Source organism: Anomaloglossus baeobatrachus, chromosome 6 (assembly GCF_048569485.1).
Source record: "Anomaloglossus baeobatrachus isolate aAnoBae1 chromosome 6, aAnoBae1.hap1, whole genome shotgun sequence".
NCBI lineage: Eukaryota > Metazoa > Chordata > Amphibia > Anura > Aromobatidae > Anomaloglossus > Anomaloglossus baeobatrachus.
Genome location: NC_134358.1, coordinates 548,847,244 through 548,869,643, shown reverse-complemented (window position 1 = coordinate 548,869,643; position 22,400 = coordinate 548,847,244). Strand labels below are relative to the sequence as shown.

Genomic DNA, 22,400 nt, shown 5'->3' with positions numbered 1-22,400 from the left:
TCCAGGTCTACCCTCCTGCATGAGTCAGTTTGGGCTTAAGGGCACATTACGCACGGTTTTATTGACTCTCTCTATATGTGTGTGTGTGTGTGTGTGTGTGTGCGCGCGCGCGCGCATGGAGGAGGAGGTGTGATGGTGTGGGGGGTGCTTTGCTGGTGACACTGTTGGGGATTTATTCAAAATTGAAGGCATACAGAACCAGCATGGCTACCACAGCATCTTGCGGCGGCATGCTATTCCATCCGGTTTGCGTTTAGACAATGACCCCAAACACACCTCCGGGCTGTGTAAGGGCTATTTGGCTAAGAAGGAGAGTGATGGGGTGCTACGCCAGATGACCTGGCCTCCACAGTCACCAGACCTGAACCCAATCGTGATGGTTTGGGGTGAGCTGGACCGCAGAGTGAAGGCAAAAGGGCCAACAAGTGCTAAGCATCTCTGGGAACTCCTTCAAGACTGTTGAAAAACCATTTCCGGTGACTACCTCTTGACGCTCATCAAGAGAATGCCAAGAGTGTGCAAAGCAGTAATCAAAGCAAAAGGTGGCTACTGTGAAGAACCCAGAATATAAGACATATTTTCAGTTGTTTCACACTTTTTTGTTAAGTATTTCATTCCACATGTGTTCATTCATAGTTTTGATGCCTTCAATGTGACTCTACAATTGTCAGAGACATGAAAATAAAGAAAACTCTTTGAATGAAAAGGTGTGTCCAAACTTTTGGTCTGTACTATATTATATATATACACACACACACACACACACACACACAAATCCTGTCTCCAGGATTTATTTTTCAGCAGTGTCATCATGTCAATATAACAAATACATATATAGAATAAATAAATATAATAATAGTAATCATTTTATTCATTTATATAGCGCTATTAATTCCACAGCGCTGTACATACATCAGGAACTCTGTCCCCATTGGGGCTCACAATCTAGAGTCCCTATCTGTATGTCTTTGGAGTGTGGGAGGAAACCGGAGAACCCGGAGGAAACCCACGCAAACACGGGGAGAACATACAAACTCCTTGCCGATGTTGTCCTTGGTGGGATTTGAACCCAGGACCCCAGCACTGCAAGACTGCAGTGCTAACCACTGAGCCACCACAAGACTGCAGTGCTAACCACTGAGCCACCACAAGACTGCAGTGCTAACCACTGAGCCACCACAAGACTGCAGTGCTAACCACTGAGCCACCACAAGACTGCAGTGCTAACCACTGAGCCACCGTGCTAAATCACCGCTGCAGCCAATCACTCAGCTCAGCAGCTGGTGCTATCTAATTGCAGAAATTAAAAAAATAAAATAATGATGGAAAAATAAATAAACATTGCAGTATTAAGGGGTTAAAATGAAGAATTGATGGAATTTTTTCACATTTGGAGCCTTCGATGGGGTATGACCGTCACGTGACAAGCAAACTATTGTCACTTCCCTTCCCCCGTCGATGAAGTTTGGGATTTACCCCTTGCAGTAAATCATTCAGATCCCGAGCGTCAGGGGCACATATACGGATATTTGGGGGCAATTGTTTTTCACCGTTGCTTGCACAGACATGATATACAGGACCGTGCACATAAACAGGAGTTTGGCAGCTACTGGACACTGTGTATTTTGGAAATAACCCATGCACTCGTTAATCATTTTTCCGAGGGGGAAACAAATTGGAGCAATCTGCGGCCAATCTCCAACGCTTAAAGCAATTTGTAAAAACCAATTTGTTTTTGCACAATGCCTTTTATTTCGTCCAGTGGTTCTGTGTGATAAGTCGCTCGGGGGGCGCACACTCGTAAAAACTCAAGTCCCACTTCAGATTTTTGGAGCCGCTCTCACACACTCGGCCATTAGATCTTCACTTGCAGTTGTAGTAATAATAATTGCTGGGTAACTGAACGCTTCTAAAAAGAGAGTAGAACCCCCCTATTTTTCTACCTCGTACATCGGGGTGGTCGCCAAAATGCTGCTTTTCTATAGATCTCGTCTCTATTCCCCAACCCTGTTGTCGCTCTATATTATATATTAATATAATATATTTTCCATCTAGGACTTCTCCTGTGCTGCACCCATTCTCTGGATTGCGCTACCCCGAACTATTAGACTTCAGCTCTTATCCTCCTCAGTTTTGGGTGTGACTTGAACATTAATTTCTCCACAGGCTATTGCGGGTTTAAGCGTACCTGTACTTACCCACAAACAATATCTAAATCCATATTCTTGTGACCATTTAAACCTGCTTTTGGTGCACCTCTCATTCTAAAAAGTCAGATAATGGACCCCATACTATGGTATCGTGCACTCCTGTTGAGTGGGCAGGTGCTGACAACAGTATTTGAGGGGTTAAACTTCTAATAGTTGAGATGGCATTTAGTTTCGGGTGCAGGCAGTATAACACAGCCAGCACACTTGTTGTATGGAGCGGGATCAGCTCCTGAGCCTGCTCAATACATCAAGTGTGCACAGGATTCATCTAGTTGCTGGCATCAGCCCTGGAAGCCATACTTGTACTTATAGTAGACCCTCCCCGACCTCTTGCAGTCCACCTTGGCTCCCCTTTTACAGGGGTCAGTAAACCACAAATTAAGGGTAAGTAGGTCCCATAGTTGCGGATGTACTGTATATACTGTAGCTAATCCGGAGAACTATACTACATTTCTAATTAGAGCTAATTGTTAATATTATTACACCTACTACATATTGGGACAGGATCTTGGAGATGGGAAAATCCCTTTAAATTGGCCACTAGAGCAAATAAATGAGAATGATTATAGAGGTGGTACATCAGCTACATTCACATATGGCCAAGTATTCTACCAATGGATCCAAGTTTTGTCCTACAGAATGTCTAAAGGGAACCTGTCACCAGATTTGGCCCCTATAAGCTGTGGCCACCACCACCGGGCTCTTATATACAGCATTCTAACATACTGTATATAAAAGAGCCCATGCTGCTATTTATAACATAAAAATCACCTTTATAATGCTCACCTGGGGGGGGGGGGGGGGGGAACGGTCCGGTCCGATGGGTGTTGCTGCTCTCCGGTCTAGTGCCTCCTCTCTGCTGCGATGGTCGTCCTCCTTCTGCCCAGCCCAGTGTGGATAACATGTCCTATGTCATCCACATAGGTTGGGAATTGTGGTCCTGCGCATGCGCACTTTGATCTGTCCAGCTAAGGGCAGATCAAAGTACTGTAATGCAATACTGTAGTGCAAGGAAAGGTTAAAGACCGCCCGCGCATGCGCACTATAATACTTTGGTCAGCCTTCAGCTGGTCAGATCAAAGTGCGCATGCGCAGGAAAGCAATGTCTGGCCTGTATGGATGACGTTGGACGTTATCCACACTGGGCTGGGTAGAAGGAGGATGGCGATCGCCGCAGAGTGGAGGCGCAAGACCGGAGAGCAGCGACACCCACCGGACCGGACCGCCCCCCCTCCCCCCCTAGGGGAGTATAATAAAAGGTTTTTTTTACGTTCTACAGAGTGGTCTTCGCTCTTATATGCAGTATTCTAGAATGCAGTATATAAGAGCTCACTGCTGGCCGCATGTTATAGGGGAAAAATCTGGTGACCGATTCCCTTTAATGGAATAAAAGTACAATTAATACAGAGCTCTACAATTTTTAGCCCCAACAAATGTATTAATGTTCTTAAATTTACTCAACATTGAAACTTTAATTTCAAAAAGTGTAAATACTTAAAGGTTAACTTAACTTTACTTTCTAGTAACTTTTCAGACTAGACTGTCCAGTGTGTATATATGAGGAATAATGTTATTTCTGGGGATTATATTCCCCCTGCAGGCTCTCTCTGGAGCTGGTGGTAGGAGACTAGCTTCCTCTATAACGTGCCCCATACAGAACACCGCACAGAAATGGATTCCGGTTGTTAATTCCTTTTTTTAGCACAAAGAAACTAGCCCCAGGACATGGAAGACTTTGTACAGCAGAGCTGAGCTGTCTTGAACTGAGTCAAGCTCTGGAGAGAGATGAGAAGTTCTTAAATCTCCAAGATCCAATACAGTATTTTCATGTACAAAATTATTGTCTTCCAGGACTCCAAGGAAAGCCTACGTGTCCGCCGCCTCCTCCCTGCCCAATCATAGAGAAAGCCTGTGTGTCCGCCTTCTCTCTGCCTAATTATAGAGAAAGCCTGTGAGTCCTGCCATCTCCCTGCCCAATCATAGAGAAAGCCTGTGAGTCCTGCCTCCTCCCTGCCCAATCATAGAGAACGCCTGTGTGTCCGCCTTCTCCCTGCCCGTTAATAGAGAAAGCCTGTGAGTCCTGCCTTCTCCCTGCTGAGACATACAGGAAGCCTGTGAGTCCGCTTTCACCCTACCCAATCATAGAAAAAGCCTGTGAGTCCACTTTCTCCCTGCCCAATCATAGAGAAAGCCTGTGAGTCCTGCCTTCTCCTTGCCCAATCATATAGAAAGCCTGTGAGTCCTGCCTTCTCCGTGCCCAATCATAGAGAAAGCCAGTGAGTCCGCCTTCACCCTACCCAATCATAGAGTTTTTCTACAATTTTCTCCTTGGTTTTTTTCTAGTCTTGAGGCTGCAATTCACATGCTTGTAATGTTGCATGTTTATTGAACATTTGTCACAGCTCAGTTTTTTGGTTTTTTTGTCTGTTATCTTGCTCTAATGCAAGTTGGGGGTGCAGCCCTCCTGATACTGAGGCTGAACAATTACCTGCTTCTCACTTTTTGCTGTGTATTTAATCTGGGACCCAGCTAACCACTTTACCATCCATATTGAAGTTTTGACATGACACTTGTCAGGTACAGAATATGTTTTTAACTTTAGTAGGTTAGGGACTGTCTCAGATGGGTACACCGTGACGAGGTGAGACAGCTTTTCTTACCTTTTTGCAAAAATGTATATACTAAGTACCCTGTTTATTAAGCACTTGCAATTTATTTATCTATAGTCAGGGTATTTTTTCTACAATTTTCTCCTTGGTTTTTTTCTAGTCTTGAGGCTGCAATTCACATGCTTGTAATGTTGCATGTTTATTGAACATTTGTCACAGCTCAGTTTTTTGGTTTTCCAATCATAGAGTAAGCCTGTGAGTCCGCCTTCTTACTGCCCAATCAAAGAGAAAGCCTGTGAGTCCTCCATCTCCCTGTCTAATCATTTAGAAAGCCTGTGAGTCCACCTTCTCCCTGCCCAATCATAGAGAAAGCCTGTGAGCCCAGCTTCTCACTGCCCAATCATAGAGAAAGCCTGTGAGTCCGCCTTCTCCCTGCCCAATCATAGAGAAAGCCTGTGAGTCCTGCCATCTCCCTGCCCAATCATAGAGAAAGCCTGTGAGTCCGCCTTCTCCCTGCCCAATCATAGAGAAAGCCTGTGAGTCCTGCCATCTCCCTGCCCAATCATAGAGAAAGCCTGTGAGTCCTGCCTTCTCGCTGCCCAATCATAGAGAAAGCCTGCGAGTCCACCTTCTCCCTGCCCAATCATAGAGAAAGCCTGTGAGTCCTGCCTTCTCCCTGCCCAATCATAGAGAAAGCCTGTGAGTCCACCTTCTCCCTGCCCAATCATAGAGAAAGCCTGCGAGTCCTGCCTTCTCCCTGCCCAATCATAGAGAAAGCCTGTGAGTCCTGCCTTCTCCCTGCCCAATCATAGAGAAAGCCTGTGAGTCCTGCCTTCTCCCTGCCCAATCATACAGAAAGCCTGTGAGTCTGCCTTCACCCTACCCAATCATAGAGAAAGCCTGTGAGTCCACCTTCTCCCTGCCCAATCAAAGAGAAAGCCTGTGAGTCCACTTTCTCCCTGCCCAATCATAGAGAAAGCCTGTGAGTCCTCCTTCTCCCTGCCCAATCATAGAGAAAGCCTGTGAGTCCTGCCTTCTCCCTGCCCAATCATAGAGAAAGCCTGTGAGTCTGCCTTCACCCTACCCAATCATAGAGAAATCCTGTGAGTCCACCTTCTCCCTGCCCAATCATAGAGAAAGCCTGTGAGCCCTGCCTTCTCCTTGCCCAGTCATAGAGAAAGCCTGTGAGTCTGCCTTCACCCTACCCAATCATAGAGAAAGCCTGTGAGTCCACTTTCTCCCTGCCAAATCATAGAGAAAGCCTGTGAGTCCGCCTTCTCCCTGCCCAATCATAGAGAAAGCCTGTGAGTCCTGCCTTCTCTCTGCCCAATCATAGAGAAAGCCTGTGAGTCCGCCTTCTCCCTGCCCAATCATAGAGAAAGCCTGTGAGTCCTGCCTTCTCCCTGCCCAATCATAGAGAAAGCCTGCGAGTCCTGCCTTCTCCGTGCCCAATCATAGAGAAAGCCTGTGAGTCCACCTTCTCCCTGCCCAATCATAAAGAAAGCCTGTGAGTCCTGCCTTCTCCCTGCCCAATCATAGAGAAAGCCTGTGAGTCCACCTTCTCCCTGCCCAATCATAGAGAAAGCCTGTGAATCCGACATCTCCCTGCCCAATCATAGAGAAGGCCTGTGAGTCCGCCTTCTCCTTGCCCAGTCGTAGAGAAAGCCTGTGAGTCCTGCCTTCTCCCTGCCCAATCATAGAGAAAGCATGTGAGTCCTGCCTTCACCCTGCCCAATCATAGAGAAAGCCTGTGAGCGCGCCTTCTCCCTGCCCAATCATAGAGAAAGCCTGTGAGTCCTGCCTTCTCTCTGCCCAATCATAGAGAAAGCCTGTGAGTCCACCTTCTCCCTGCCCAATCATAGAGAAAGCCTGTGAGTCCACCTTCTCCCTGCCCAATCATAGAGAAAGCCTGTGAATCCGACATCTCCCTGCCCAATCATAGAGAAGGCCTGTGAGTCCGCCTTCTCCTTGCCCAGTCATAGGCTTTCTCTATGTGTCAGTTTCACACTAAAGGCCCCGTTACACGCAATGATGTATCTAACAATATGTCGTCGGGGTCACGGATCCCGTGACGCACATCCGGCATCGTTAGCGACGTCGTTGCGTGTGACACCAACGAACGGCGTTAACGAGCAAAAAATACTCACCAAATCGTCCATAGTTGACACGTCGTTAATTTTCATAAAATCGTTGATTGTTGATCTCGCAGGTTGTTTGTCGTTCCCGTGGCGGCACACATCGCTACGTGTGACACCTCAGGAATGACAAACTACAGCTTACCGGCAATGAGGAAGGAGGTGGGCGGGATGTTACGGCCACTCATCTCCGCCCCTCCGCTTCTATTGGGCGGCCGCTTAGTGACGCCGCACAAACCTCCCCCTTAGAAAGGAGGCGGTTCGCCGGTCACAGCGATGTCGCTAGGCAGGTAAGTCCGTGTGACTGCTCCAAACGATATTGTGCGGCACGGGCAGCGATTTGCCCGTGACGCACAAACGACGGGGGCGGGTACGCTCGCTAGCGATATCGCTGCATGTAAAGCCCCCTTTAAACATGTGCTAAATTCTAATATTAAATCATACAAAACTATTCTTCCTACATTGTTTGTTACCCTCAGGTAACAGGAGACCTGTCCCTTTAATTGAAAAAGTATATAAAGTCCATAGGTGCCACTGATCTCTTCCTATAGAAGTATGTCACACATCAGATTCAGGAGGTCGGTCATCTTTGTCAACCCCTAATTTCGCGCTGAGAACCTGTCAGAGCTCCAGGCATTGTACGAAATCATACTACACATCTCATACAAGGACACATTGGTTTCAGGAAATAATGTACCCTCCTGTTTAAAACACCATAAAAAGGACCTTTTTTTTTTATTAAAAGATACATAAATGTGGAGACAAACATTACAAGAAAGGAAAAAGTAACAATGCAAGGTCAACAACAGCAAACATTAAAAAAAAAAAAAAAAAACAACGAAATAACAGCGACTACTGGAAACCAGCTCATGGTCCCCCAAAATCTTCCATTAATCTGCTAAACAATAAATAATTTGCAGGAAAGGTAGAAGGTCAACGAATGGTTTATAAAAGGCCAATTTGTGGAAGGAAGAATGGATGGGATTCAACCAAGCATGACCCCAGATATCACAGGAACAGAGCGCGGAGGCGACTGGAAACCAGCCACCTCTAATTTACCGATCCGTGCTCCGCGCAACGTCCAGCAGCTGCTAACCGGGGCCGGAGCCGCCGCACGGAGATTATATTTATGTGTTGTTGTTTTTGTGTTTGTTAGAATTACAAAAAGATGAAGGCGGAAAACAGCCGCAAATACTAATGAAAGGGCGAGGATGTGCCGAATATTCCATTAACCCTTTTAGGACTAGTTTGAGCCTTAAAAAAGGTACAACAGATTTATTTTTGTTTTTTCTCGAGCTTTTCCACCTCCAAAACGTTATGTTTCAATGTAGGTAATAATAATAATAATAATAATAATAATAATAATAATAATAATAATAATAATAAAAAATAATATTTATTCATTTATATAGCACTATTAATACCACAGAGCCTTACGTACATTGGCAACACTGTCCCCATTGGGGCTCACAATCTAATTTCCCTATCAGTATGTATTTGAAGTGTGGGAGGAAACCGGAGAACCCGGAGGAAACCCATGCAAACACGGGGAGAACATACAAACTCCTTGCAGATGTCCTTGGCGGGATTTTAAACCCAGGACCCCAGCGCTGCAAGACTGCAGTGCTAACCACTGAGCCACCACAAGACTGCAGTGCTAACCACTGAGCCACCACAAGACTGCAGTGCTAACCACTGAGCCACCACAAGACTGCAGTGCTAACCACTGAGCCACCACAAGACTGCAGTGCTAACCACTGAGCCACCACAAGACTGCAGTGCTAACCACTGAGCCACCACAAGACTGCAGTGCTAACCACTGAGCCACCACAAGACTGCAGTGCTTACCACTGATCCACCACAAGACTGCAGTGCTAACCACTGAGGCACATTTCACAGAATGCGATTAAACTTTGCAAAGGACATATAAATCAAGCCGCATACAAGATTACCCTGGAAAAAAAAAAACAGTTGCTTCCTTCTGCTCAGGCAATGTTCCCCAACTCTGAGGACTGTTTTTTCCAGCAGGACAATGCGCCATGCCACACATCTTGGTCAATCAATGTGTGGATGAAGGACCACCACATCAAAACCCTGTCATGGCCAGCCCAATCTCCAGACCTGAACCCCATTGAAAACCTCTGGAATGTAATCAAGAGGAAGATTGATAGTCACCAGCCATCAAAGAAAGAACTGCTTACATTTTTGCACTAGGAGTGGCATAGGGTCACCCAAAAGCAGTGTGACAGACTGGTGGAAAGCAGCCAAGAAGCATGAAAGCTTGGATTAATAATCATGGTTATTCCACAAAATATTGATTTCTGAATCTTCCTGAGGTCAAACATTATTAGTATTGTTGTTTATAAATGATTATGAACTTGTTTTCTTTGCATTATTTGAGGTATGAAACCACTGTGCATTGTTCTATTATTTTGACCATTTCTCATTTTCAAAAAATAAATATAAATTTGTTTGCTTGGAAATTTAGAGACGTCGTCAGTAGTTTATAGAATAAAAGAACAATTTACATTTTACTCAAAAATATAAAGAGAAAAATCAGAAAAAAAACCCCAATTTTGCAGTGGTGTCTTAATTTTTGCCAGAGCTAGATGTGGATGTGGCGATACCAAATGTGTAACTATACTGTATATATTTTTTTTCTCAATATTTTTATTCCAACATTAGCACATAAAATTGGTACTTAACATAATGCACTGCACTACTTACAGCAAGTAGTGCAGTGTACCTAGTCGTCCATATTATACTGCCACAGTGTTGCCACATCAAAACATTGGCAAACAACGATGACGTTGTGGGGGCACCTATGGGCTTAGAGATGGAGCTTGGTCGTAATTCATAGCCGGAATTGGTGCTACCTACGATTCTGACCATTGTAGCGAGTCGTTCGCTATATGTTACGGATGACTGCCGCTGCAGTTCCTGCCAGAGTGCGATGTGAGAAAGGGTTAAAGACGCCATTAACAGTCATGGTAATGAGCTCTTTCTTAGTATACAGTAAGGGGTCTACAATTTCCTAATATACAATAGGAGGGAAATGATCACATGCGGGCTAATAAGGGAGAGTGCAAAAAACACTTGTAAAATACAAAATATAAGGCTGCAAATCTGAAAAAAAAAAGCTAAAAAACAAGATATATTATTATTTTGCACTTGGGTCACGTCTCACCTTGACATAAGACGGCTGCTTTTCTAGAATCAGATCTGCGACTTTTCTGGAAACCTACAAAAGGAAAGACAAATTAGAAACGTTTAACCTGAAAAATAAATGTTAAAAATGACAAAAAAAATAAATAAAAATAAAGCGCAAGCGACCGTTTTCTTTTCTGATTTTTTTCGGTATTTAAAAAGATGGGAGGGTAGATCCAAAGTGTCTGCCTTCAAACAATTTCAATTTTGGAGTACTAAAGAAGGCAGGAAAGGGTTATTCCTAACTTGCTGATCATTGGGGATCCGATCGCTGGATCTTGTTGGAATCGAGTGGCTTGTTGTGTATGGAACTGCTGGAGAAAGCCAAGCCCTGCATGTGGCCATCTTCATTCAACATTTCCAAAAATTTGCAGTGTGCCTTCTATAGCCTGTGTTGCATTTTGCGCGCTGCAGAATGATTTATCTGAGAATCTGTACTAGAGGTCATTCTGATGGACAGATTCTGAGCACATCTCTCGGACTTAAAACCATAGACCAGGCTACCATCACGGCCTTACTACCCTTACTGATGTATGGAGCCCAGTGAATAGGGCGCCCCAGGTCAAGGGGCAATTACTTAGCTTTACTCAGCAACCTCATCACACTGCTATGGGTAATGTAGAGCCGCGCAGAGGTGGAAAATGGCAAGCACTCTATGGAGGAGCTGAAGATTACATGCCCTAAAATTTACTCGGGAGAGAAGGAGGCATGGGTCACAGTATTGGAAGGAGCAGTGTTTGGGGGGATATAATACAGAGGGGCAGTGTGTGTATGGGGGGGGCAATTTACAGAAGGGCAGTGTGTGTGGGGGGGGTGTAAGTTACAGAGGGGCAGTGTGTGGGGGCATATTATACAGAGGGGCAGTGTGTGGGGGAGGATATTGTACAGAGGGGCATTGTGTGTGGGGGGGTTAATTTACAGAGGGGCAGTGTGTGGGGGAGTATATTTTACAGAGGGGCAGTGTGTGTGGGGGAGGATATTGTACAGAGGGGCAGTGTGTGTGGGGGAGGATATTGTACAGAGGGGCAGTGTGTGTGGGGGAGGATATTGTACAGAGGGGCAGTGTGTGTGTGGGTGGATATTGTACAGAGGGGCAGTGTGTGTGGGGGAAAATATTGTACAGAGGGGCAGTGTGTGTGGGGGAGGATATTGTACAGAGGGGCAGTGTGTGTGGGGAAGGATATTGTACAGAGGGGCAGTGTGGGGGAGGATATAATACCGAGGGGCAGTGTATGGGGGAGGATATTGTACAGAGGGGCAGTGTGTGGGGTAGGATATTGTACAGAGGGGCAGTGTGTGGAGGAGGATATTGTACAGAGGGGCAGTGTATGGGGGAGGATACTGTACAGAGGGGCAGTGTATGGGGGAGGATATTGTACAGAGGGGCAGTGTGTGGAGGGATATAATACAGAAGGGCAGTGTGAGAGGGGTAATGATACAGAGGGTTAGTGTGTGTGAGGAATATTATACAGAGAAGCAGTGTGTGGGGGATATTATACAGAGAAGCAGTGTGTGGGGGATATTATAAAGAAGGGTAGTGTGTGTGGGGGATATTATACAGACAGGCAGTGGGTGAAGGGTATATTATACAGAGGAGCAGTGTGTGTGGAAGATATTATACAGAGAGGCAGTGTGTGGGGGACATTATACAGAGGGACAGTGTGTGGGGAGTGTTATACAGAGGGGCAGTGTGTGTGGAGAGATATTATACACAGGAGCTGTGTGTGGGATATTATACAGAGGGGCAGTGTGGGAGAGATATTATGAAAAGGGGCAGTGTAAAGGGTGTATAGTATACATTTTCCGGGGAAAAAAACGTCATTTTCTGGAACAATATCAAGGGTACCAACATTTTCAGCCATGACCGTATATGTGTGTATATATTATATATACGCTCACACACATACATACACACAGTCAGCAGATGGTGTCCACACAAAGCTTGAGGGATGGAGGCAGAGCTTGGGAAGTCCAAAAATGTTGTCAGTATGGGGCCCTGAAATTCCTAGTGGCTGCCATGACCACAGACCACATCAAAGGAAGGAAAGACCCAGTAAAAGCCAAAAGGTGAACAATTTTGAAGAAACACAATTGTAAAAAAAAGGTTTTAGTCCCAAATACATACAAGTTGGAAAAAAGTGAACAATCCCTTTAAGGATTAACTATGGAAATATTTAGGGAAACATTGTAAGACAGTAGAAGCAACAAAAAAAAAAAACAAAAAACAATATAAATAAAAATAAAATAGTTCAAAATGCCAGGTTAGTGGCGACATAATGATCGATACCCCCTGGTAGAAAAAATATGAAAGTACAAGCTTGAGATGACATTCTAATTCAATTTAGTAAAATGTTACAGCCTGGCAGCGAATTTCCAAATCTACATGCACGTCTCGTCCTATTCTGAAAAAGTAATAGATGCAAGTTATTTATTCGGCAGAAATCAAGAAGCTCATTTAGAAGTAAAGCAGAGCGCGCTCGAAAAAGCGGGGGAGGGGAATTTTTTTTTCTTTTTTTTTTTTTCCAAGAAAGCTTTTTCTTCTGGATTTTAGAGAGAAAAATGCTCACGACAGAGACAATTACATTTATTGGCAGCTTTGCATTATACATGAAGCCCCTTAAAGAGACGTCCCCGCTTTCTGATCCAGTCTCTCAAGCCTTCAAAGCTTTACATCATGTAAGTGTCACATCAAATTAGAGGGAATTCCAACATCCGGAGCCGTCATAACTAATTCATACCATGGTTATATACATAAAGTGCAACCAGATCAGTAGAGGTACAAGCACTGGAAAAGGAGGCAGATACACTATGGTCGAAAGGAGCGATAATTAAAGGGGCTTTACAGGAAATTCACTTAAAAAGGTCAAATTTGATCCATTTCATTTTTGGGGAACATGGGGAGGGGTGGCAGCCACGGTCAGCTCATTTTTTTTTTTAACAGGGTAGAGTTGTATTTTATTGTTTATGCCATCGTTTAATTTACCATATATTTTACTAGGAATAAAAACAACAACACTGGGCTCCCCTTTGGCAAGTAACAAGTGTGGGCAATATGAAAATCACACCTGAAACCAGATAAAAAGGGGAGAAGTTGTCTCAATCTTTGCATTGTGTGTGCCACACAAAGCATGGAGAATAGAGAAAAGAGAAGATAACTGTCTGAAGACTTGAGATACAAATTTATGGAAAAATATCAACAATCTCCAGAGATCTTGATGTTCCTTTGTCCACAGCGCGTAACATAATCTAGAAGTTTACTCTAAAAAAGAAAGAAAGAAAGAAAGAAAGAAAGAAAGAAAGAAAGAAAGAAAGAAAGAAAGAAAGAAAGAAAGAAAGAAAGAAAGAAAGAAAGAAAGAAAAAAGAAAAAAGCTGAATCCATATCATGCAGCATCCGGACTTTTCAAGTTCGGGCCCGATCAACACTATTTACAACCCATGGCACTGTAGCTAATCTCCCTGCTTTGCGAGCAGTAGAGAAAAAGTGATGAAAAGTTGTAATACAGGATAGTCGAGATGGTGGATAAGCCCCAATCAGGTTCCAAAGACATTCAAGGTATCCTACAGGTTCAGGGGCCATCAGTGCCAGCGCGAAATATCTGTCCACATCTGAATGAAATGAAACGCTATGGAGGAGACCCAGGGGACCCCACTGCTGACACAAAGACATAAAAAAGCTAGACTGCAGTTTGTCAAAATGTACTTGAGTAACCAAAATCCTTCTGGGAAAGCATCTTGTGGACAATGAGACCAAGCTAGAGCTTTTTGGTAAAGCACATCATTCTACTGTTTACTGAAAATGTAATGAGGCTTAGAAGGAAGAGAGCACAGCACCTACAGTCAGACATGGTGGAAGTCAGAGATGTTTTGGGGGTTGTTTTGCTGCCTCTGGCACTGAGGGCCCTGACTGTGTGCAAGGCATCATGAAATCTGAAGATTATCAAAGGATTTTGGGTGGCAATGTAGTGCCCAGTGTCAGATTCTGGGTTTGTCTCCTAGGTCATGGGTCTTCCAGCAGGACAATGACCCCAAACACTTCAAGAAGCCCCAGAAATGGATGGAAACAAAGCGCTGGAGAGTTCTGAAGAGGCAGCAATGAGTTCGGATCTAAATCCCATTGACACCTGTGGAGAGATCTCAAAATTGCTGTTGGGAGAAGAGAAGACGCCTTCAGATATGAAAGACCTGGAGAAGATTATAAAGAAGAGTCCGAGATTCCAGGTGAGAGGAGGAAGAAGCTTGTACACGGGTATAGGAGGCGACTGATTGCAGGTATTTATTCCAAAGGGTAAAGAATGTGCAACCAAATATTAAGTGTAGGGGACAACAATTTTGTCCTTATCACTTTTGGAGTTTTGAGCAAAATTCACCGTGTGCAAGGTATCATGAAATCTGAAGATTACTAAATGATTTTGGATGGCAATGTAGTGCCCAGTGTCATAAAGCTGGGTGTGTGTCCTAGATCATGGGTCTTCCAGCAGGATAATGACCCCAAACACTTCAAGAAGCCCCAGAAATGGATGGAAACAAAGCGCTGGAGAGTTCTGAAGTGAGAACAATGAGTCCAGATCTAAATCCCAGTGACACCTGTGGAGAGATCTTTACATTGCTGCTGGGAGAAGAGAAGACGCCTTCAACTAGGAGAGATCTGGACAAGATTATAAAGAAGAGTCCGAGATTCCAGGTGAGAAGAGGAAGAGGCTTGTGGACGGGTATAGGAGGCGACTGATTGCAGGGATTTATTCCAAAGGGTAAAGCCAGTGCAACTGAATATTAAGTGAATATTAAAGTGAAGGGGACAACAATATTGTGCAGCTGAGACTTGCAGCCCACAGCTGCTGCTTTACCTGTTCTGGTTACGAAAAATAGAGGGGAACAAAGTCATTTTTTTTCTTAAATTATATATTAATTATGCTAAATAGCTGGAAAAGCTATCTATCCATCCCTCCCTCCCTCTATCCATCCATCCATCCCTCTATCCATCCATCCATCCCTCTATCCATCCATCCATCCCTCTATCCATCCATCCCTCTATCTATCTATCCATCCATCCCTCTATCTATCAATCCATCCATCCCTCTATCTATCTATCCATCCATCCCTCTATCCCTCTCTATCTATCCCTCTCTATCTATCCCTCTCTATCTATCCCTCTCTATCTATCCCTCTCTATCTATCCCTCTCTATCTATCCCTCTCTATCTATCCCTCTCTCTATCTATCCCTCTCTCTATCTATCCATCTCTCTATCTATCCCTCTATCTATCTATCCCTCTATCTATCTATCCCTCTATCTATCTATCCCTCTATCTATCCCTCTATCTATCTATCCCTCTATCTATCCCTCTATCTATCCCTCTATCTATCCCTCTATCTATCCCTCTATCTATCCCTCTATCTATCTATCCCTCTCTCTATCCCTCTCTCTATCCCTCTCTCTATCCCTCTCTCTATCCCTCTCTCTATCCCTCTCTCTATCCCTCTCTCTATCCCTCTCTCTATCCCTCTCTCTATCCCTCTCTCTATCCCTCTCTCTATCCCTCTCTCTATCTATCCCTCTATCTATCCCTCTATCTATCTATCCCTCTATCTATCTATCCCTCTATCTATCTATCCCTCTATCTATCTATCCCTCTATCTATCTCTCTATCTATCTATCTATCCCTCTATCTATCTATATCTATCTATCTATCTATCCCTCTATCTATCTATCTATCCCTCTATCTATCTATCTATCCCTCTATCTATCTATCCCTCTATCTATCTATCCCTCTATCTATCTATCCCTCTATCTATCTATCTATCTATCCCTCTATCTATCTATCTATCTATCTACCCCTCTATCTATCCCTCTATCTATCTATCTATCTATCCCTCTATCTATCTATCTATCTATCCCTCTATCTATCTATCCCTCTATCTATCTATCCCTCTATCTATCTATCCCTCTATCTATCTATCCCTCTATCTATCTATCCCTCTATCTATCTCTCCCTCTATCTATCTCTCCCTCTATCTATCTATCCCTCTATCTATCTATCCCTCTATCTATCCCTCTATCTATCTATCCCTCTATCTATCTATCTATCTATCCCTCTATCTATCTATCTATCTATCCCTCTATCTATCTATCTATCTATCCCTCTATCTATCTATCTATCCCTCTATCTATCTATCCCTCTATCTATCTCTCCCTCTATCTATCTCTCCCTCTATCTATCTCTCCCTCTATCTATCTATCCCTCTATCTATCTATCCCTCTATCTATCTATCCCTCTATCTATCTATCCCTCTATCTATCCCTCTATCTATCTATCCCTCTATCTATCTATCTATCCCTCTATCTATCTATCTATCTATCCCTCTATCTATCTATCTATCTATCCCTCTATCTATCTATCTATCTATCCCTCTATCTATCTATCTATCCCTTTATCTATATATCTATCTATCCCTCTATCTATCTATCCCTCTATCTATCTATCCCTCTATCTATCCCTCTATCTATCTATCTATCTCTCTATCTATCTATCTATCCCTCTATCTATCTATATCTATCCCTTTATCTATCTATCTCTGTACATCTTTTACACATTAAAATAAAGCAGTCATTTCAGTATCATGTGTCTTTTCTGGTATCGGTCCCTCGGATGCCATCCATGTGCTGTCCGTATTTGAGCTATGGTGGTGGAAAACAAAAAAAACAAACAAAAAAAACCCAGCTTAGTCTCCATGTCAATCCCAGGGACACAAGGACATGAAGGTGTGCAAGAGAACACGTCCCCGATGCGTGTGAAAATGGCCAGCACACGTTCCGGGACTCGGAGGTGTGACGGAGCCTCACATATACTTGTATGTGTATGAGAGCACGAGTATCAGACTATATAATACTATAGAATTTCTGGGCAAAGAAGGAAAATATAATTAAATTGACTAAGAACCTATATAAAAAAAATAAGTTTCTCTTTAAGAATTCGGTCGGAGCAGTCGCTCTGCAGGAAATGAACATGGTAAAGTGGCTTTTAGAAGCTCGAGGTTTGATTTTCTATATATAAAGCTTAGTTTCTCTTTTTATATAAAATTACTGGAAAGTATCTGCGCTCCCCGCTCTGCAGCGGCTCCGGGGCTCCGGGATTGTGGTTTCGTTTGAGATGTAAATTGGTGGATATCCAAGCCAAGTGGGCTTTATCAAGTGCGTGCCTCTTGATGCTCCCCCCTCTCAGCGCTCCGTTGATAAAGCTGCATATATTGTGGTATCTTCTCTCCCCGGTGTATAAAGCCTGGCAGGATTATAGCGCTGCCTAATAATAGCTCAGCCTTAACCCAAGAGCCGCGCAGCACGCGGAAGTGCCGTACTCACCGCAGCCTGCTGTCTCTTCAGCTTCTCTCTGTATTCCTCAATCTCATGTAGCGTGAGAACTGGGGGCAACTTCTACACAAGAGGGGGGAACAAGAGCACAATTATAATCCTGCGCCACAGAAACATCCCGGAGAATACCAAATACATTACACCAACACTGTGCTACAGGCGGATTACAGTATTATAGTAGTTATATTCTTGTACATAGGGGCAGTATTATAGTAGTTATATTCTTGTACATAGGGGCAGTATTATAGTAGTTATATTCTTGTACATAGGGGCAGTATTATAGTAGTTATATTCTTGTACATAGGGGGCAGTATTATAGTAGTTATACACAAAGTAAAGGTTTTTTTAACCAAAAAAACGCAATAAACCAGCGCTAGATGGGTTTTTTCAATTTTATTGATATAAGACTTTTTCTATCCTTGTTTCAAGGCCAAATATTTAATAAGAAACACACTGATTATTAACAGGTCCAAGGACCGCATAAAATCCTTGAGGAAGGGGGCCGACACACGCCCCCGAAACGCGCGTCGGATCAGGACTCTGTTCTTGCCTACCTCATCTGTGTGGTGATAACCTGACAAGCTATCTCTCTCCCGTGTGGAATCCATCTGTACCTATTGGACACGGTCCGGACGGTTTGCCGGAGAAATTGAGAGATTACTGCCGACTCCTTCGGTGTCTCCAACCAGCACACACTGGCACCTCCAGCGGCATTACATTGCCTGGAAACGGATCGGAACCTAGTGTGGTGCTAACCTGCTATACAACTTCTTCCCTACGTGGATCCAGTCAGTCTACACTGAATACGGTCTGGACTGCCCGCCGGAGAGGCTGAGTAACTATCGCTGTCTTATTATCTACAGCCAGCCTTTATGGTTTCAGCGACTTTGCATGGTTTTATTGCAAGTATATTTGAGAGTGTATGGGACCGGCTGATTGCGGTATTCTGAAGTGATATATAGCCTTTGGAAGGAGGGGTCTGGCTGACTATATACCTCCCTTAGAACCAGCATTAATCGCGGCCGCTGCTCCCAAAGTGTCTGCTCTGGGAGGTTAACCAATTAACCCCATACGCAGCGGTTCCAGCTTAATCGGAGGAGAAAAGCCGGTTCAAATACCGCAGACTAAATTCTGCTAAAAAACTCTGCTGACTTACACCGTGGATCAGGGGTGTCATTGTGGATAAATGTTTTAGTTTTTCTCCAAAGGTCTGGGAGTAAATACAACGCTGCATGCTTATATTGTGTAAAGTAAGCGTGCAAACTAACCGAGTGGTTTGGTATTTCACTTAATTCATCGGTTAAAAATATTTAAGCAATAGAGCATGTGCCACCGGCCGGGGCAATTTGTTTAAACTAGTCAAACCAATTCAATGTGAATATTGTATCATCTTGGAGCATGGTGGTTTTATAAAAGGAATAATATTATATTTAATTTTATAAGCATTATTCCTCTGTTTTTTATATGTGTTTTATGCGGTCCTTGGACCTGTTAATAATCAGTGTGTGTCTTATTAAATATTTGGCCTTGAAACAAGGATAGAAAAAGTCTTATATCAATAAAATTGAAAAAACCCATCTAGCGCTGGTTTATTGCGTTTTTTTGGTTAAAAAAACCTTTACTTTGTGTTTAAATGAATTGGTAGAGTGAAGGGGTTCCTCTACCATTAGAACCAAGCTGCGAGACTATATAGGTTTTTGGTTAAGCGCTGCCAATTGCCTTAGGGCATTTTTTGAATTTTATAGTAGTTATATTCTTGTACATAGGAGCAGTATTATAGTAGTTATATTCTTGTACGTAGGGGGCAGTATTATAGTAGTTATATTCTTGTACATAAGAGTAGTATTATAGTAGTTATATTCTTGTACATTAGGGGCAGTATTATAGTAGTTATATTCTTGTACATTAGGGGCAGTATTATAGTAGTTATATTCTTGTACATTGGGGGCAGTATTATAGTAGTTATATTCTTGTACATAGGGGGCAGTATTATAGTAGTTATATTCTTGTACATAGGGGCAGTATTATAGTAGTTATATTCTTGTACATAAGAGTAGTATTATAGTAGTTATATTCTTGTACATTAGGGGCAGTATTATAGTAGTTATATTCTTGTACATAGGGGGCAGTATTATAGTAGTTATATTCTTGTACATAGGGGGCAGTATTATAGTAGTTATATTCTTGTACCTAGGGAGCAGTATTATAGTAGTTATATTCTTGTACATAGGGAGCAGTATTATAGTAGTTATATTCTTGTATATAGGAGCAATATTATAGTAGTTATATTCTTGTATATAGGGGCAGTATTATAGTAGTTATATTCTTGTACATAGGAGCAGTATTATAGTAGTTATATTCTTGTACATAGGGAGCAGTATTATAGTAGTTATATTCTTGTACATAGGCAGCAGTATTATAGTAGTTATATTCTTGTACATAGGCAGCAGTATTATAGTAGTTATATTCTTGTATATAGGAGCAGTATTATAGTAGTTATATTCTTGTATATAGGGGCAGTATTATAGTAGTTATATTCTTGTACATAGGGAGCAGTATTATAGTAGTTATATTCTTGTACATAGGGGGCAGTATTATAGTAGTTATATTCTTGTACATAGGGGCAGTATTATAGTAGTTATATTCTTGTACATAGGGGCAGTATTATAGTAGTTATATTCTTGTATATAGGGGCAGTATTATAGTAGTTATATTCTTATACATAGGGGCAGTATTATAGTAGTTATATTCTTGTACACAGGGGCAGTATTATAGTTGTTGTATCCTTACAGTGAATCTGCTATGAGAACAGCCTGATGTAGCGGCAGAGACTCTTAGTCCAGTGATGTGTCACTTACTGAGCTGCTTGCTGTAGATTTGATAAAATCTTTGTTTTATCTGTTGGAGCTCTAGCAGTTCTCTGAGTACTAAGCTCTGTATAGTTCCGCCCACACCATTGATTGACAGCTTTCTGTATACACTGTGCATAGTCAGAAAGCTGCCAATCAGTGGTGAAGAAGTAGTTGTGGAGGAGCTACATGTCATTACTAGTTCTCTAATGATAATCTCCTGCTGATAAAACTGTGATTTTATAAAAACTAGACTTAAGCAGCCCAGTAAGTGACACATCACATTTCTGACATTATGATGCTCCAAAATTAGGAGGCAAAGACCTGATGACAGATTCCCTCTAAGGAAGATGCCCAGCAATCTGCACATGCATGTGTATAGATATATAGCTTCTAATGACCCTCGGTACTCGGTTACTAACCTCCAGCTCATACTTCATAATGTCAAGAGAATCATTCGAAAAATAAACCTCCTCGATGCTGTTGATGAGCTCCTGCTCGGCCAGAGGATCGGTCGCCTGTTCCCGGGGCTCTCGTTGCTCTTCCTGTAAATATATAAAGATACTAGTAAATACTAATCATGGAGTGTGAGAAATAGCGCGTCCCGAGAGGATACCGGAAGGCACTTATTACAGAGGTGCCATATAGATCACCAGGAGCAGCTACATCCCCCCTCCCCCGGGGTCTGCAGGAATTACGTCTTCCGATACACCAACCATTATTCCTAATATTTAACAATTCCACAATGACCTGGACTGACGCTCACCATGTGGGGACATTATTTTCGCCCACCCAGCCCGCCCGCTACGCAGTCTCCGTCCACCCAGCCTGCCCGCTACGCAGTCTCCGCCCACCCAGCCCGCCCGCTACGTGGACTCGGCCCAACTGGCCCGACAGCTACGCGGACTCGGCCCACCTAGCCCGACAGCTACACGGTCTCGGCCCACCCAGCCCGACAGCTACGCGGCCTCCAAGTGGCAAGAGTATGGATTCTTTTGTGTACGAGCAGTGAGACTATGGATTATTCACAGTACAAGCAATGAAACTACATTTTTTGCCTTACGAGCAGTGAGACTATGGACATTATAGTGTACAATCAATTAATAAGACTACGGATTCTTTATAGTACGAGCAGAACGATCATGATTTTTTTTTTGTTGTAGAAGCAGCGAGACTATGGAACTCCCTTACGATGCTCCCTCCCAAACTCCCTTACGACGCTCCCTCCCGAACTCCCTTACGACGCTCCCTCCCGAACTCCCTTACGACGCTCCCTCCCGAACTCCCTTACGACGCTCCCTCCCGAACTCCCTTACGACGCTCCCTCCCGAACTCCCTTACGACGCTCCCTCCCGAACTCCCTTACGACGCTCCCTCCCGAACTCCCTTACGACGCTCCCTCCCGAACTCCCTTACGACGCTCCCTCCCGAACCCCCTTACGACGTTCCCTCCCGAACCCCCTTACGACGTTTCCTCCCGAACCCCCTTACGACGTTTCCTCCCGAACCCCCTTACGACGTTCCCTCCCGAACTCCCTTACGACGCTCCCTCCCGAACTCCCTTACGACGCTCCCTCCCGAACTCCCTTACGACGCTCCCTCCCGAACTCCCTTACGACGCTCCCTCCCGAACTCCCTTACGATGAAACTGTTGTAATGGTCAATTCACACAAAAAAATTCAGAGGGCCCAGATGACCACGTAGAAAAAAATACTACAGTTTATGGGTGAGAGATTTTGATGAGATGTTGATTCAGAGAACTAGTCAGATTGTCATATGTAGAGATAGGAAATATCCCCCCCTCCCCAATATGGGGTGGGTGGCATCTACCCCCGGGGGGGTTGCAGTCCTCTAGATCCACATGTAAGGCTATAGGTTGGACCCGATGGGACAGAGTATTTTATGCCATGTACCTATACATAGGGCGGTTTCCAGTGTCCGTCGCTGTCGATCACATGGAAGGATTTTAGAAGTCAGATGGATGATGATCATGATTTTTTATAGTTAGACGATGACTCCGGGCC

At 43.7% G+C, this 22,400-nt stretch overlaps 1 protein-coding gene across 1 annotated transcript in view; it reads right to left on the bottom strand.

Moving 5' to 3' along the window:
* The window catches only part of VPS50 (VPS50 subunit of EARP/GARPII complex), a 203,904-nt gene that overhangs the window by 162,370 nt on the left and 19,134 nt on the right, over positions 1-22,400 (bottom strand). The window contains exons 3-5 of the mRNA XM_075315659.1: positions 20,799-20,921; positions 17,519-17,590; positions 10,142-10,195 (exon numbers count right to left, since the gene is read on the bottom strand). Of these exons, the coding sequence (XP_075171774.1) occupies positions 10,142-10,195; positions 17,519-17,590; positions 20,799-20,921 (249 nt within the window). The remainder of the gene's footprint in view (positions 1-10,141; positions 10,196-17,518; positions 17,591-20,798; positions 20,922-22,400) is intronic.